The sequence below is a fragment of the Symphalangus syndactylus genome, chromosome 3, assembly GCF_028878055.3.
Source record: "Symphalangus syndactylus isolate Jambi chromosome 3, NHGRI_mSymSyn1-v2.1_pri, whole genome shotgun sequence".
NCBI classification, from domain to species: domain Eukaryota; kingdom Metazoa; phylum Chordata; class Mammalia; order Primates; family Hylobatidae; genus Symphalangus; species Symphalangus syndactylus.
The window spans coordinates 64,665,924-64,681,732 of NC_072425.2; the positions used below are offsets into that span (position 1 = coordinate 64,665,924).

At 40.7% G+C, this 15,809-nt stretch overlaps 1 protein-coding gene across 24 annotated transcripts in view; it reads right to left on the reverse strand.

Annotated features, from left to right (window-relative positions):
- Positions 1 to 649: 649 nt before the first annotated feature.
- LOC129479284 (transducin-like enhancer protein 4) overlaps positions 650 to 15,809 on the reverse strand; it is a 151,844-nt gene continuing 136,684 nt past the window's right edge. For all 24 annotated transcript variants that reach the window (XM_055272169.2, XM_055272159.2, XM_055272168.2 and 21 more), the window contains 6 exons: positions 8,394 to 8,643; positions 7,072 to 7,319; positions 5,494 to 5,641; positions 4,781 to 4,931; positions 4,347 to 4,423; positions 650 to 2,355 (listed from right to left, as the gene is read on the reverse strand). In XM_055272169.2, coding sequence (XP_055128144.1) covers positions 2,248 to 2,355; positions 4,347 to 4,423; positions 4,781 to 4,931; positions 5,494 to 5,641; positions 7,072 to 7,319; positions 8,394 to 8,643 — 982 coding nt within the window. In that variant the 3' untranslated portion in view covers positions 650 to 2,247. The remainder of the gene's footprint in view (positions 2,356 to 4,346; positions 4,424 to 4,780; positions 4,932 to 5,493; positions 5,642 to 7,071; positions 7,320 to 8,393; positions 8,644 to 15,809) is intronic.

The following is a 15,809-nucleotide window of genomic DNA, read 5'->3' on the forward strand; positions in this document are numbered from 1 at the left end:
TTCTTAATTTAAACTCCTCCTTACACTGAATCTTCATACACCCAACCAGTAGCGGCCCAAGAAGCCTGATGTAAAGATCTCAGTGTGTTATGCTAGAAATGCTTCCCAAATCTAAATGGCTGGCAATGGTTTACATGGGCTAACTTAAAGGCCATGTTGATGTGTCCAGTCCAATACGGTAGCCACTAGCCACATGTGGCTACTTGACACTTGAAATGTAGTTTGTGTGATTGGTAAACTGGATTTCTAGTTTTATTTAACTTTAATAAATTTAAAGAGCCACAAATGCCTAGGGTAACCATATTGAACAGCATAGCTCTAAAGCATCAAGGGTTTGAGGGACATGATAACCTTTTGGTAGGCAGTATTTTTACAAATCAAAGAGGTACTCAAATAAATATTTAGCACCAACTGGTCACTGTTAACTTCTATCACCTATCTTTTCTAGCTCCTCTCAAGTAAAGACAAAACCAAAACAAAAATAGCAACAATGAAAAAAACCCACATTACTTTAACAACAAAAAAAAACACATTACTTTAACAACAATCTCCCTTGAAAAAACTAGGCATTTTTAATATATAGGAGTGGCACAGCCAAAGATAAAAAATAAACTGATGTCATCAAGACAAAGAATTAGAAAAATAAGCATACTAGAAGTTATTTATGTTTAATGCTTAAAAGTCTGAATGCACAAACAATCTACCATTATAGAAGTACTGGTGGTCAATACAATGCATTAGAACTATGTACAATGCACAGTTTAGTATCAAAATCTTTCTACACTGTAGAGTTTTACGAAACTGTTAATGACATCAAACACTAAGCACTTAAGACACCATTTTTTTTCTGCTACCACATTAGGAACGTCAATGGACAGTCCATTTCAACTTGCAGCATCCATCCATTTCTAGTATGAAATTAAGTAATTTTCTACTTATACAATAAAGTATATCTACACGGTTCTTTTGATTTTGATCCATAGCAGCAAAGGCACTGTACATCAGCAGATCCACAGACTTAAAAGATTTTTAAAGCATTCAAACAAAAATAATAATAAAAAAAGAAGTCACATATTATAGTTTAACAGCAACAACAACAACATAAAAGATAACACAATGTTTCTGGCACAATGGCACAGCCTGTGTCCATTTCAGGGACATCCAACTAAGACATGGAAAGAACCGGAGGTAAAGAAAGCAAGTCCTCATCCCAGGAGAGTCCATTCTTTGTGTTTTTCAGAGGGAGGTCTCTGCAAACCCTCCTCTGCTGTCCTTGTTTTATAAAAGATTTAACTTGCACAGCAGTGGGAGTCCTCCCCATGACTGTGCAGCTCCCAAAGAGCATGCCACAAAATAACCCATAATTTCTCATAACAACAAAACTGACTAAAGATATATATATCTCCTTTTTTGCAAAGAAACGTGGCAAAAATATCCAGAAGGGAGTAAGTTCTCTCTTTGAGGCCAAATTTAATTTGTTCATCTGCCTATAATACAACAAAAAAGGGAACTAAAAACATATTACAAAGACACTTGTCAACGAGTCAAAAAAAGAAAAAAAGTCCAATTACTTTTATCGAATATAATCTAAAGCTATAGATATATTGGTTAACGTTGTCTAAATAGATCCAAATGAGTATGAGTTGGCCTGTTGTGTTCTAATTGTTCAGCCAAATTTCCAAAAGTCTTTAAAAGATGTAGAAAACAAAAACAAAAAAAACCTAATAACAACACAGCAACATATTGCTTCCATGTGTAATTATACATTTCACATCTCTATACAGTCATCAGTCTACACTTAGTGACATTTTAAATCAATTATTTTAAACCTTCCTTTCCCCTCCTTTGCCAAAAAAAGGGGGGGAGGGGTATCAAATACAACGCACCTTCATTATCAATGCAGGAGCAGACAGCTTTATTTAGTCAGTCATTGTTAGAAAGCCTTCTTTAAACAAAATAAATATATTACAGATATAATACATAATTAAAGATTCTGTTCACTGTTAAGTATGCTTATTCCATGTTCTTCCAAGTAGATGGCTGAAGATTTGGTATCACAGGTTTTTAATGACTATTCACAATTCAATAGCAAGTGGGAAGTGAGGTTAAGAAAGGGGATTAAACTCCACAACTGCAATGAGTATCTGAAATCCTTGGTTTTAGATGCGGGGATAGGGGGTGAACAAAAAGGATGACAGAGCAAAGTGCTACCAGGAGGAGGAGTCCAGTCTGCATGAAGATTTGTCTTTAATAAATAACTTCATAAACTGTGGCCTTCTTATCCCCAGAGCCAGTGACAATATATTTGTCGTCCACGGAGATGTCACAGCTAAGCACCGATGAGGATTCTTTGGACTAGGAAAGAAACATATAATCAAAAATGTTAAATACTGAAAGAAAATCCCATGGGTATGGAGGACTTAGAGCAAATGCAAATGTAATGTGCTCCTTGACCAAACAGAAGCCCAGTCAAGGAAAGGTGAAAGGTGGTCGCAGACAGTATTGCTGCTTTTTTTTTTTTTTTTAATGAGACAGGGTCTCCCTCAGTCACTCAGGCTGGAGTGCAATGGTGTGACCATGGCTCACTGTAGCCTCAACCTTCTGAGCTCAAGCAATCCTTCCACCTCAGTCTTCTGAGATGCTGGGACTACGACACTGGTGTGTCCCATCACACCTAATTTTTTAACTTTTTTTGTAGAGACAGAGTCTCACTAAGTTGCCCAGGCTGGTCTCGAACTCCTGGGCTCAAGAGATCCTCTTGCCTTGGCCTCCCAAATTATGCCTGAGATTACAGGCATGAGCCACCACGTGGTACTTTCTTAAAATGGCAGAGGTGGATTGGATCCACCCTTGGCGACACCTCATCAGGTCAGTCAGGAGGTTTCTGCCCTGGGTACATTAGGTAGGCAGGCAAGCCAAAGGTATGAGCACCTCTGCTGGCAAATAAGACCTTATTTCAAACCCTATTCTACCATTAAGACGGGGTGTTATTGGCATGAAAAACCCTTAACTTCAAACAGATGGCTTGGAGTCAGGTTGAGCTGTGGAACACGGCACAGGTCACTTAACCTGTCTGTACCTCAGTTTCCTTACAATAGCAAACAGGTAGACATTTTACCTGTCTACCACCTCAGAGGGACGTGGCAGAGTTCAGTGAGATCAGATATGAGAAATGGCACTGAAAACACATTAAAAAAAAAAAAGAATGTAAAAATGTTCCTAGTAAAAAGCTTAATGTTCCCACTGTAAAAACGTAACACAAATTTGCGAGGGGAGAGGTTCAACAGTTAAAAAGAAAAACATGCCATAGAGTTTTGTATACCATATTCAACTGTAGTATGAAGGATTCAATGTTAACTTTTAACTAAACTGTGCTCATTTAAAATGAAAACAACACAGGATTTTAACCAGGACTCTGAATATTTTAAACACTTAAAGACATAGTACTTATGCTTACTATAAAAAATGTACTACTTTTTTTTTTTTTAAAGCGCAGTTGGGACTATCTAACAAGTGATAATCCATGATATGAAAAATGCTGTATTAAATTCTAAGCTTCATGACTGCAACAATTGGCTTTTTTTGTCCTACTGATTATCTTGCATACTATTTTGGATTCAATGGAATTAATCTACTTTTTGATAACTTAATACCACTTGGTCAAGAAAACTGCAAGTCTATTATATTACTTCTAAAAAAGAACACTAGGAAATAACATCCTACATATAGAAGGTTAATAAACGCAAGTCTTTCACCTTGCCTATGAAATTCTCATATACCACTAGGAGAGAGGAGGGGAGTATGTGTATGCACACGTGCATATATGTGTACTATGTCTACAATTTGGTCTTTCTACAAATAATTTCACAAGCTATACAAAGTTCCACTGAGTCAATAGGAAAAATAAAAGTTTATAAAACTGATTTTTATCAAACTTTTCCATAACACTCTTCTTTGGAAAAAATAAAACAATTACTCCTACTAACAAAAGTGTATTTAAGCAAAATGCTCAACTTTCAAAATTAAAAATTAAAAAAGACATACATGTACAAAATTCTCAGAAGACATAAAACCTCTACTCCAAAAAGGGATTGATGATGAAGCAACAGTGAGTGCTGAATCAGGCACAGCACTGGCTCTGAGCTCAGAACAATGGGGACTATCCCCAGTTCCATGGCTTTGCTGTGACACTTAACCTCCCCTTGGACACAGTTTCCTTCTCTGTACAATGTGCATAATACTAGCTCTGACCTCCCAGGACACTTCTGCACATTATTAATCTGAGAGAATGCATGGAGAGTTTGATTAAACAAACGTTAAGTGGTAGTTAACAAGTTCCATGTTACCTGGAATATACTGGCCCCATAAGGTGTTCTCCAGGCATTCAGAAGGTTGTCCTTTCCAGTGCTTACAAACCATTTGCCTATAGGTAAAGAGTTTTGAAAAAGGCAATGTTTGTGTTACTCTGTCAGACACCAAGATTTGCTTTATAGAACACCAAACTAGTAACAGAAAACTCATCCATTTGTAAAAAATAACTTTCACTTCAAAAATAAAGCCTATCTTTCTGGATTTAATGAGTCATTAGTCCTTAAGGTTAAAGTGGATTAATGCCAGAAAATTACATGGTGTTGGGGAAGTAGGCATGTATCAGGAAGTAATAGAATTTCTGAAGAGGGGCATGGCAATGAACTCAAGGATTCGACTTGGAAATAAAAACACAGGAAGGGGGAAGGAGCAATTCTGGTTGACAGAAAACGGACAAAAGGTGCTTGCTTACCACAGTGGGCAAACTTGAGCGACAGCACACAGCTCTCATGAAGATGTAGTTGGTATTTGTCTGGCTTGGTGACGTGCAAAACTTCCACATTGCTGTTCTCCATCCCCACTGCAAGCCACTCTCCAGTTGGGCAGTAGCCCAGAGAAAAGATCTAGAATTAACACAGGTGATGGTGACAGTGGCCACAGTGGACATGCTTCTTTTATCTGGGAGGTACTATCTCTTCTGCAGATACTACTTAAATTGTGAAGAAAATCAAGATAATTTGAATTGTACAGGGGAGAACCAAAGTCAAATGGGTGATTTCAAAGTAATGAGATCTCAAAGTGGTTAATCCAGAGTCAAAAGTGACATCATCACATGGTAAGTGAACTGCCTCTTCTTTCAGTAGGTGATATGTTTCATAAAACCATATCTTTTTTGTTTTTTTTTTTTTTTGAGACAGAGTCTTGCTCTGTCGCCAGGCTGGAGTGCAATGGCACAGTCTCAGCTCAGTGCAACCACCACCTCCCGCGTTCAAGCGATTCTCCTGCCACAGCCTCCTGAGTAGCTGGGACTACAGGCACACGCCACCATGCGCAGCTAATTTTTGTACTTTTAGTAGAGTTGGGGTTTCACCATGTTGGCCAGGATGGTCTCGATTCCCTGACCTGGTGATCCGCCCACCTCAGCCTAAAACCGTATCTTTAAAATGCCTCAGCCACAGATCATACCTGGGAGGTGAAGTCGTGCTGCTGCAGCTGCCGCCCCTCGCGCAGGTCCCAGGACCTGACCGTGTTGTCCAAACCACCCGTCCAGAGCTTGGTGCCATCATTAGAAATGTCAATACAGCTGGCTCCATCTGTGTGGCCCTGGAATTGCCTGAAAATGTCAAAATGGAGGGAAAGCCCTTGAAAAGTTAGCTTTTAGTTAAACTCAATTTAGAATTCCTTGATGATTCAATTTCAATGTAGGCCTTATTTGTAGATTTCATTTTGGTTGATTATGGTTTCTGATTATTCAAAGTAATAACAAAGCATATACAAAGAGATGCCACATGTCCTGTACTTTTTGCTTGGTTTTGAATGCTTAGGAATTCTTCAAATTACTTTTTCATGAAAACATGACTGATATTACTAATGGGAAAAAAATCTCTGAAATTAACAAAAGAAAACATGCCCACACGTATATGAACTAACTAAAGATATATTCTGAGACCTATTCTATCACTGTGGTATGAGGGAGAGAGAATTTAATTTTCCCTTTAAAGAAGGACTGGGGATGGCACAGGGAGCGACAGAACCAGTCCTGCCGGTGAGCAGCAATGTGTCTGTGGGTGGCTGTGCAAGACGGAAGGTGAGGCTCTCAAGTAAGGCACCTGGAAAGACACTCAGAACTACTGGCCCAGGAATCACTCTTGGCAAAACGTACCAAGGTCACCAGGAGAAAAAAGGGTTAGAAGCAGCTTCTCATAAGAGCCTGCCTGATAAGCAATGAAAGTGATGATTTGTTTTGGAATCTATAGGTTTCAGTCCTTTGAAATAACAGATAGTAAAGCCCTCTTCTTTTACACACCTGACTTGTAGCTACCTCTGGTTACAACCTTTTCATACCTGTAGCTTATCATTCTACTTGCTTGCTAATCTCTTAGGTATTGACATCTAGAAAATCATTTCAGAGTTTTTCCCATCTACCAACACCAATCCTTTATAATCTCATTTGTAAAGTTACATCTATCCAACCTCAAAGGTGGGACAACAGATAATCTAGACCATTTCAGAGTGAGTTGCACCCAATACAGTGCATAGGCCCATGGGAGTTGGTAAATATCTGCTGAAGGAATGAACCTGTTAGATGTGTATGGCACTCAAGACAGTATCATACACTGTGAATCTTCTCAATGAGGCTCTATGAACAATAATGGTTTGTTAGCAAGCACAGATGGCAAATTACAGATGTCCAAGGAGCTCATGAGGTCATAGAAACTTTATGTACATTAATTATGTCAAATTGACCTCATTTTGTTAAAACAAATTGGTGATGCTTTAGTATAAGTCAAGGAAGGAAAAAAAATCTCATTTTATGAAGTTCAAGTACCACAGAAAACAAGATTTTTACACTGATAACTTATTTTTAACATCTTAAAATGGACCTGTTCTGAACAATTTTTAGTAAGATAATTTTATCTTTACACACACACACACACACACACACACACACACACATCCCCATACCTATATACACAGCACTCTGGCAAAATATAGTAAAATCGGCTCCTCCTCACAACCTGGTAACAGATCCTGCTAACCTACCTCACCAAGGTCTGGTTGTGCAGATCCCACACAGCGATGTTGCCGTCACTGCAGCATGAGAAGCAGACCTTGGAATCGGGGCTGATGGCCAGGGCATAGCAGGCGGGGGCCGAGGATGTCAGCTCTGCCTTGATGCGTGGGGTTGGAGCCGCCAGGTCCCAAATGGACAAAGTACTGGCTTCCCCTCCAACAATTAGGGTGCGACCGTCAGGGAGCAATCTGCAGGAACGGATGTAGTTATCCCTGTTCTGTAGAGACAAAAACCATCAAGAGATTACTCATGAGGAAGGGAAAACAGCATTAACATGAGAGCAGAAATCCATAAAAGTATTGTGTTCCCTCCTGGTTTAATGAGCCATTTATACTTATGACAATGATAAAGTGGATTAATGCTAGAAAATTACATGAAATTAGGGAAGTACTTAAACTTGATCTACCAAATGTAGTACTGAGATATTTAATCTTAATTAGCATCAAAATGCAAAGCTCTAGACCCACTCCCACCACCACCAAATTAACCAACTGCTTGCATCATTTGCATACACAGATACACACGTACGCTAATGCACGAGCTCTCACAGTCTTGGAGTATCCAAACTTGGAACTTTGGTAGACTCAGGCTCAGTTCTGCTGTTGAAAGTTCTTGCTACTGATGTCAAGAAAGTTTCAGGGGGTAGATCCCTGGCAGTCTGTTCCTTTTGCCTGGGACTGCATTACGTGACTAAAGGGCATCATGCGTTTGATGAAAGCTGCACCAGAGGCAAGACTTGATCATGGAGTGTTAAGTAACAGAAAAAAAAAGTTCCTCCTAGCTCATGAGGTTACGGGAATCTTATGTATATTTAATTATGTTCAATTGATGTAGCCTCATGCTATAGCAAAAATTCTACTAAACTGACATTTCCTAAGGAACTCAAGGGCAAAGGCCAATGAAGCAGCTGAGGGGCTATCTAGTATTTGCCACATGAGGCAGTAAGTTACTCTTTACATGTGACAGATGATATTTAGGTGCACGCTCATAGTCACTGTATGGGCTCTTAGTTTGCTTAACCATCAGCGAGGAAAACAAGTGGTTTGCCTTTTCCCATGGGAGGCAGAGTTAAGAAAATCAGTATGGTGCATGTGCTACACATGACGAACTAGATCACTGTCTCTCTAGGAAGCAAAAGACACACCTCCAAGTGAAAGATCACAATCCCCTGAAGAGCAACTATCCACCTGGGATCAATAGTGTGTGGTGTTGCTCATACATACAGTTCTCTTATCATCCCCTCCTGTTTTCTGAATGAAAGTCTAAGTCTTGTTCATCCATGTTCACTCACCAGACAGTCGAGCTGGGAGACAGGACTCTTATTGCCAGGGTGGCTGATGTCCCAGACCTTGACGCAGCCCTTCCCGCCCGTGTACACGTGTCTCGTGGGGTTGCTGATGGTCACTGCACACACCACCTCCCCGTGGTTGAGGGTGTTGATCTGGCGAGCATGCCGGGGGATTCCGGGTCCAATGAGGGCGTCCGGGGGAAAAGGGACAGGCTGCATCTGACCGTCTGCGCTAACATGGAAGGAGTACGCGCTAAGGCAATGGAGAGGAAAAAAGAAAGAGGGGAATGTAAAAAATGTCACTTAACTATTCAGTGTAATGAGATGAGAAATAAAACACCTTCAGTGCCACTTGCGATTTACGAACAAATCAAATTTACCCATACAGTGTAAAGAACATAATTTCCAGAATCATATAGCTAGGCTGCTACAGGGCCAGATCTCAAGCTGACTGTACAAGCTGCTGTGGGACATCAGTAGTTACTTAGAATCTCTAAACTACAGTTCTAATCTCTAAAATGAAGAGAACGCTACCTATACCTCACAGAATTAAATGAGATAACCAATGTCAAGTGCAGTAGCCACCTTTTAGGGATGCTCTATAAACCTGCATTGCCTTCTCCTTTGGATGAATCAGAGGCCTGTGATGAGACCTTGCCTATAGATCAATTCATTCCCGGCAAGGGACTTACTAAGGGAGATGAGTAGGCCAAAATCAGGAAGCTTTAAGGAGTTAAGAGCCTCTGCGCTTAGATGTTGAAATGACAGATGTGCCAAAAAAAAAAAAAAAAAAAAAAAAAAGATAAAGCCCTATTTTAAAACCTTGATCAGACTTGACAATCACAAATCCTAGTAAATCCAAATGGAATGAGAACCTAAAAAAGCGTCCTGACAGCCCCAAAGGCCCACCTGTGAGTATCTCTCGGCAGTTCCATCTCCAGTTCATTTCCAGGGAAAGTCCTCAGGTGGTGTAAGCATTTGGTTCTAAAATGCAACTTAAGTAACAGCGTCTCCCCCAACAGACTCATTTTTATTTTTAGGGCACTGAAGTCAGGAAGGGACGAGTGAGGCTGTTGTGAGGCATGTTAGGTTTCTGGAAGCAGAAGATGCCAATGGCAGGTAGGAGGCAGCTGGGCCTATCTTGGGGACTATCATAGGCAACAGCCCATTTTGGAAAAGATGCTACTCTACTTGGGCACGGAGCTTGGGAATCTGCTCTGCTTATGGAAAATAGTTTACAAAAGACATACCAAGGGAAAGCATTGTGGGTACGCAAAGGACAGGAAGCTGGACCAAACTGCATTAAATTAAAACAGTTTATCGTTCCTTAATGCAAAAATTTACAGGTTGGCCATGTTCATCAAAATTCAGTCCATTATCGAATGGTCCTCAGCTGCCTGAATGTTCCCAGAAAAAATGAAGCATGCATTGTGCCTGTGGAAGATGAGGGCACCAGATAGTGGCGGGCTTTTACTTCCTCTGCAGACTACAGAGTGTTGTAGAAGAACATAGTATGTGAGACTTGCTGGAGGGGAAGGAGGTGGGAAGCTAGGAAGCCAATGGACAGAAGACATTTCTTGAATCAAATCAACAGGACTTGGAGATACACTGGATGTGTGATCTGTGAGAGAGATGCTGAAGAGGACCCTACGGCTAAGAACCTGGGTGACTAGGTAGACTGCATTACCTACTGAAGATGACAAGGAAGCATAACTCAAGGGCACACCTATGGGGAGGTGAAGGAATTGGTTTTCTTGAACTTCAGGGCAGAAATCCAAACAGCTGTGATTCAGGAGAGAGGTCAGGTTAGAAATCATCCATAAAGAAGTGACGGCTGAAGCTAAGGCGACAGAAAGAAGAATCCCAGAGGAGATTATGCAGTGAAAAGCAGACCAGATACAGAATCCCAAAGAATGTGGACATTTAAGGAATCTCTGGCCAGAGTAGTTATGGAAGTAAATTATTAGTAGAGATAATAAAATAGAAAGGGGGAGAAGCTGTTCAATCACATGACAATTTACCAAGATTCATTCACTTAACACATATTTCTTGAGTATCCCAGTGTGCCAAGCATTATGGTAAGAATGGAATAAGAAAAGAAATGCACACACCTTGTTCTCCTGAAATTACAGCCTGAGGGGCACATTCATTAGTGAGATATGCACATAAGTAACTATCAAAATGTCAGATGGTCAGTGCGATGAACAATGCATGGTAGTCTACGAATTTGACAGAGTGAAAAGGACAGAGAAAATGGCAACGGGGCTGCAATATAAAGAATGGGTACGAATTGTCTGAAGACAGTATGATGATTAGGAATATGGCAATTCGAAGGCCAGAGCAAGAGAGCATGCTAATTATTCATTTATTCAGCAAATACTTCCTAAATGCCTCGTATGTTCCAGTTACCATCAGGTGCTGGGGAATCAGGTGAACAAAACCGACAAAGTCCCTATCCTTACACTAGTCTACATCCTAGAGAGGAAAACAGGTAACGGACAAATATAAATAAGTAACCTCAGACAGTGGAAAATACCATTAAATATACACACACATTTTCAGATAAAAGAGAGTAGGGGAGCACAGAGTGGCAGTCAGGTGGCCCTCTCTGAAGAGGCAGCATATGGGCTGAGAGCTGAAGGAATGACACAGGCCTTACAAATAAGTAATGGGGAATGTGCCAGGCAGAGGGAAGAGCAAATGCAAAGGCCTTGACCAGAACGAAGCAAGGAGGCCAGAGTGCATTCGGTAGACAGCATATAGGATATAAGAGTGAAGAGACAGGCAAGGCCAAACTAAAAAGGGCCATGTAGGCTGTGATGAGTACAGATAAGATTCTGGAGACTTGTGCAAAAAAAGTGACATGATTCAGTTAACGTCTTCAAATGACCTTCTGATTGCTGGGTGAAGAATGGAGGGTAGGTGGCAAAATGAAAGGCAACTAGTCCGGGGACTATACAGTAATCTAGAGGAGAAGCAGTGGCTAGAGCCTGGGAGACAGTGGTAAGTTGGAAATAGAACGTGGAGTACTCTGGCTGACTGGAGCCCCAGTAGGTTGCACTGGATGGGATGCTTAGAATCTGGAGGTGACACAGGGGTGATGACAAGCTCTTCTTTGTGAACCTGTAAATACAGGTAACTGAAGGTGAGGAGGGCAGATGTTCACTAGAGATGAGGGGGTCCAAGACCACGATGAAGATACTGGAGGGTTGTCTTTGTAGATACCAGAGTCAACCAGGATTATGGCAGCCTCTGGGTGGTGGAAGACTCTCGGCCATGTATCAAGTCTTTAATACACTGGGGAAATACTCCCAACAAGGTGGAAGAGGGCGTAGTCCAATGGCATGAGCCTGAAAGGAGCAAGGTTTTCACAAACAGGTAGAAAAGTTCTGTTCATGGAGAGGCTGGGGAAGGGGTGGCAACCACAGCTGTTATTAACCCCACCCTTGGTGCTGAGGTCAGTGAATGAAATGGAAAGGTCATCCCATATAGGGCTGCAAGTGAAGGGGTGACCTCAGGAGACGGCCAGATTTCAGTTCAGACAAGGAGAAGGCGGCAGTAATGCTCGTGAAAGGCTGAGGTTCTGAGGGATGATGACCGAGAAAAAGGCTAATTGATTTAGCAGTTAGGAGGTCATGAAGACTAAATCTTAAAGGAAGAGAAGGGAAGATTATTCCAAGTTTAGATGGTGTTATACATTCTTAATGATAATTTATTGGAAAAGTCATCTCATTCTCTAGTCTAGAATCACTAAATGGTTATTAAAGAGCACTGAGATTTTAAATAGTTAAGAAACCAGGCACACAATTTCCTTCAAGGCCTTCGACAGGACAGCCTTCACCTCAACCACAACCACTCTGTGAGCACCTACTATATTCCTGGAAGAGTCCTTTCAAAGAGTCCAAATGAATTCCAAGAGTCTGCTTTCATTAATGACATTAATGTGGCCCTCTGTTTGCTATTAGTATACATAGAAGGCACTCAGAACTGGAAATAATAAAGCTCTAGTACATACTTATTACCGGATTTCGATAAACTCTTTGACTGTAACTAGCAAATACTCCTGGAAGGTATGAGGGAAGTCAACATTGCTAGGAATCAGAGAAACCCAGGCGCAAAGGGCTATTCTGTTTCTAACTAATTTAATGCACAATGTGTTAAGTGCCTCCCATTCATATACTCTGACGCAAACGTCATGCTAAGGATACAAAACTAGGTAATGCACTTGGTCTTGCCCACAAGTGACTAACAATCCAGTTAGCACGATGAGAGAAAAGTACAGAAGTGACTACAATATCAGGTCACATTCTAATGGAAAGTATTCTGAAGCGTTTTGGAAAGGAAAGAGAGTTTATGTTGCATGAGAGAGAGACATGATAATAGAGATGGGTTTTTAAAGAATGAAAAGATATCATCAAGTAAAGAGGAAGACGGAAAAAATATTCCAGACAGCAAGAATAGCAGAGAACAAAAGTTCCAAAAGGATGAGGTAAAATGAGCTGGGAAATCCTTGAATTGGTTTTAATCCAGGAATTCATTCAACAATAACCACACAGTAGGTGGATGGAGGAACTGGCCAAGCACAGTCTGAAAAAACATACCAGATCTATATCTCTATATAATTAAATCAATGTAATGCTATAAAAGGGAAGGACCAGAATGCCAGCCTGAGACCTTCCCAGAATTGACTGAAGGGATTTTTGAGGGATAGAGGGAGTGTGCCATTACTGGGCAAAGCTATTCATAAAATAAACTTGGTAGCAAGGAGTAGGATGGACGGGAGGAATTAAAAACAATTATTCCTGTTGGGCGCGGTAGCTCAGGCCTGTAATCCCAGCACTTTGGGAGGCCGAGAGGGATGGATCACTTGAGGTCAGGAGTTCGGAGACCAGTCAGTGAAACCTCATGTCTACTAAAAATACATAAAAATTAGCCAGGCGTGGTGGCGCATGTGCCTGTAATCCCAGCTACTTGGGAAGCTGAGGCATGTGAATCATTTGAACCCAGGAGGCAGAAGTTGCAGTGAGCTGAGACTGAGCCACTACACTCCAGCCTGGGTGACAGACCGAGACTCTCTCTCAAACAACAATGACAAAAACAACAACAACAACAACAACAACAATTATTCCAACAATTTAAGAGGTACTGGGGGTCCTGAACCAGGCAAGGGCAAGAATGACAAGTTAGAAGGTACAATGGATATAAAATCCTGTAGGACTAAATTGATGAGATCTGAGGAGGAGCTAGAGTAACTGAGTTTCTGATCTCAGGAAGAAAGAAACATGGTACTTGTAAGTTACCAAAAAAAGGGCAAACTGGGAAGAGGACCTAATTTATAAAAGTACTTTCTGAATATAATAATTTGTGGTGCAAGTAACATGCACTCAAGATCCCTAGCTAAGATGCCCAACAAATAACTAGAAATACAGGGCTGGAGGGAGAGGGTGCAGGGAGTCAGAGAAATAGAGTGACCTGAACTCCTCTCAACAGGAACACACACACCACAGGTTAAGCTGCTATGAGCAAAGAGTAGCTCTCCAACAAACATGGCGATGAGAATAAGAGACAGTTGAAGAAAATGCTAGGCTTGGACTCTGACATAACTACACTTTGAACAATCCAGACACATGTAATTTGCTTTTTTAAAAACATGTGCATCAAACTTGTTACACATGGATTATCATCTTGACAAAGACCCAGCATATTTAAAGAAGGTCACTGGCTTTCCCACCTTCCCCTCATTCTCCTCTCTGAGGCCCAGTTCTGTTATGCTGTGCTCATCTCTCACACGCACAATACCTTCTCCACATTTCCAATGTGTCACAAGATGGGACTCGACCTTGAGGTCACAATGAGAGGTCTGGTTATTGTATTTTACATTGACATACAATAGAAAATTCGGTTAAGTAGCATACAGACCAGCGAGTTAGCCAACAAATACTCGTTGAAGGTTTTTACTATGTATCAGGCATTATTCTCATTTGAAAATCTTGCTTTATAAAAATAAACCAATGCAAAAGAGTCAGATTTCTGAATTGTGAGCAGCCTATAATCCACTAACCTGAGATCTTCTATTTTTGCTGTGTTCACATGTCATAGGCCATTTTTGGCTTATGTTGAAATTAAACTATGCTGTCATTCCAACTACATATGAAGTAGAACCTCTGCTAATTCACCTGAACAGACAAGAGGACTCAATGTGAATTATACAATAAACACCATTTTATTAATTTGGAACATGCATTTAATCATAATTTCTGATAATATCTAGCAATTCACTGTGTGAAATAATTAGAACAGAGACGCACAACTTTTATAAGTCTTTCTGGAGAAAGCTAGTTACATTGTGGGTAGGTATGGTGGAGGAGGACTTTAGGTGATTTTTTATTTTATTTTCTAGCACACCTAAAAAAGTTTTGTCTTGAAAAATATGCACAAGACAATGTTGCACAATTCAGTATCTTATGATCTGGAGCGCCACATAACTGTTACATTCATTTCTGCTGTAAAAATCTATAATAGTATATTATCTCTAAATGCATATAAGTGAATGTAACTTTATATGTCTTCATGCTCTGTTACGTAAAGACACACCAATGACCCATCTTCCTGGGTCACTTCTGCCCCTAAAACACAATGTACCTCCTACTACATAAGTAGCTGAAAAATGAATAATGTGCTGGGACAAAGCTGAAAGGGAAATAATGCTGGGGTTGACTAAACAGCCACCATGTAACAAATGTGGCACTGAATGAACACACAACATATTATCTTACTTCCTATCTTCACATCCTTCTTGTTGAGGAGAGGCCATCCCTGATTCATGAGTGAGCTGACAATCTCACAAAGAAATTGTGCATAAAGCAACTCTTCTCAGTGGTTCAACTGGCAGTGTCTAAATTCAAACTTGGACCTGTCATACTCTCAAAACCATACTCTGTTGACTGCACCACATGCTTTTTGGTAGTGTCATTTTCCTGGTAAAGTGTCACTTGCTAACTGCAGTAGATGTGACTCTGTCACTCTCATAAACAAAAATTCTCAACAATCCTCAAATCCATTAATCCACCCTAAAGGATCTTAAACATTTAAACATTTTATAAAATCAAAAGTCAAAACTGATGAAGGGAAGTCAGCTCAAGACTCAGAAGCACCACCTGAGTCAGAGCAGCTGTGATTCCACAGTGGTTTAACTGGTCCGAATCCCCTAGCCAAGGTGTTTCCTTAAAGACACTTACACCCTTTGCCCCTCAAAGCAGCAGCTGAGGCAAGAAGCATCATCTCATTCGCTCTAGTAGTTATGCCGTAGCTCTGGGTACAACTGTTGGTTACCTAAGAAGTAACCATAAAAAAGGGATAGTACTTCTTCCCTAAAGGAACCCTTCCACTTTCCCCACAAGTTCATATGGAACTTGTAGG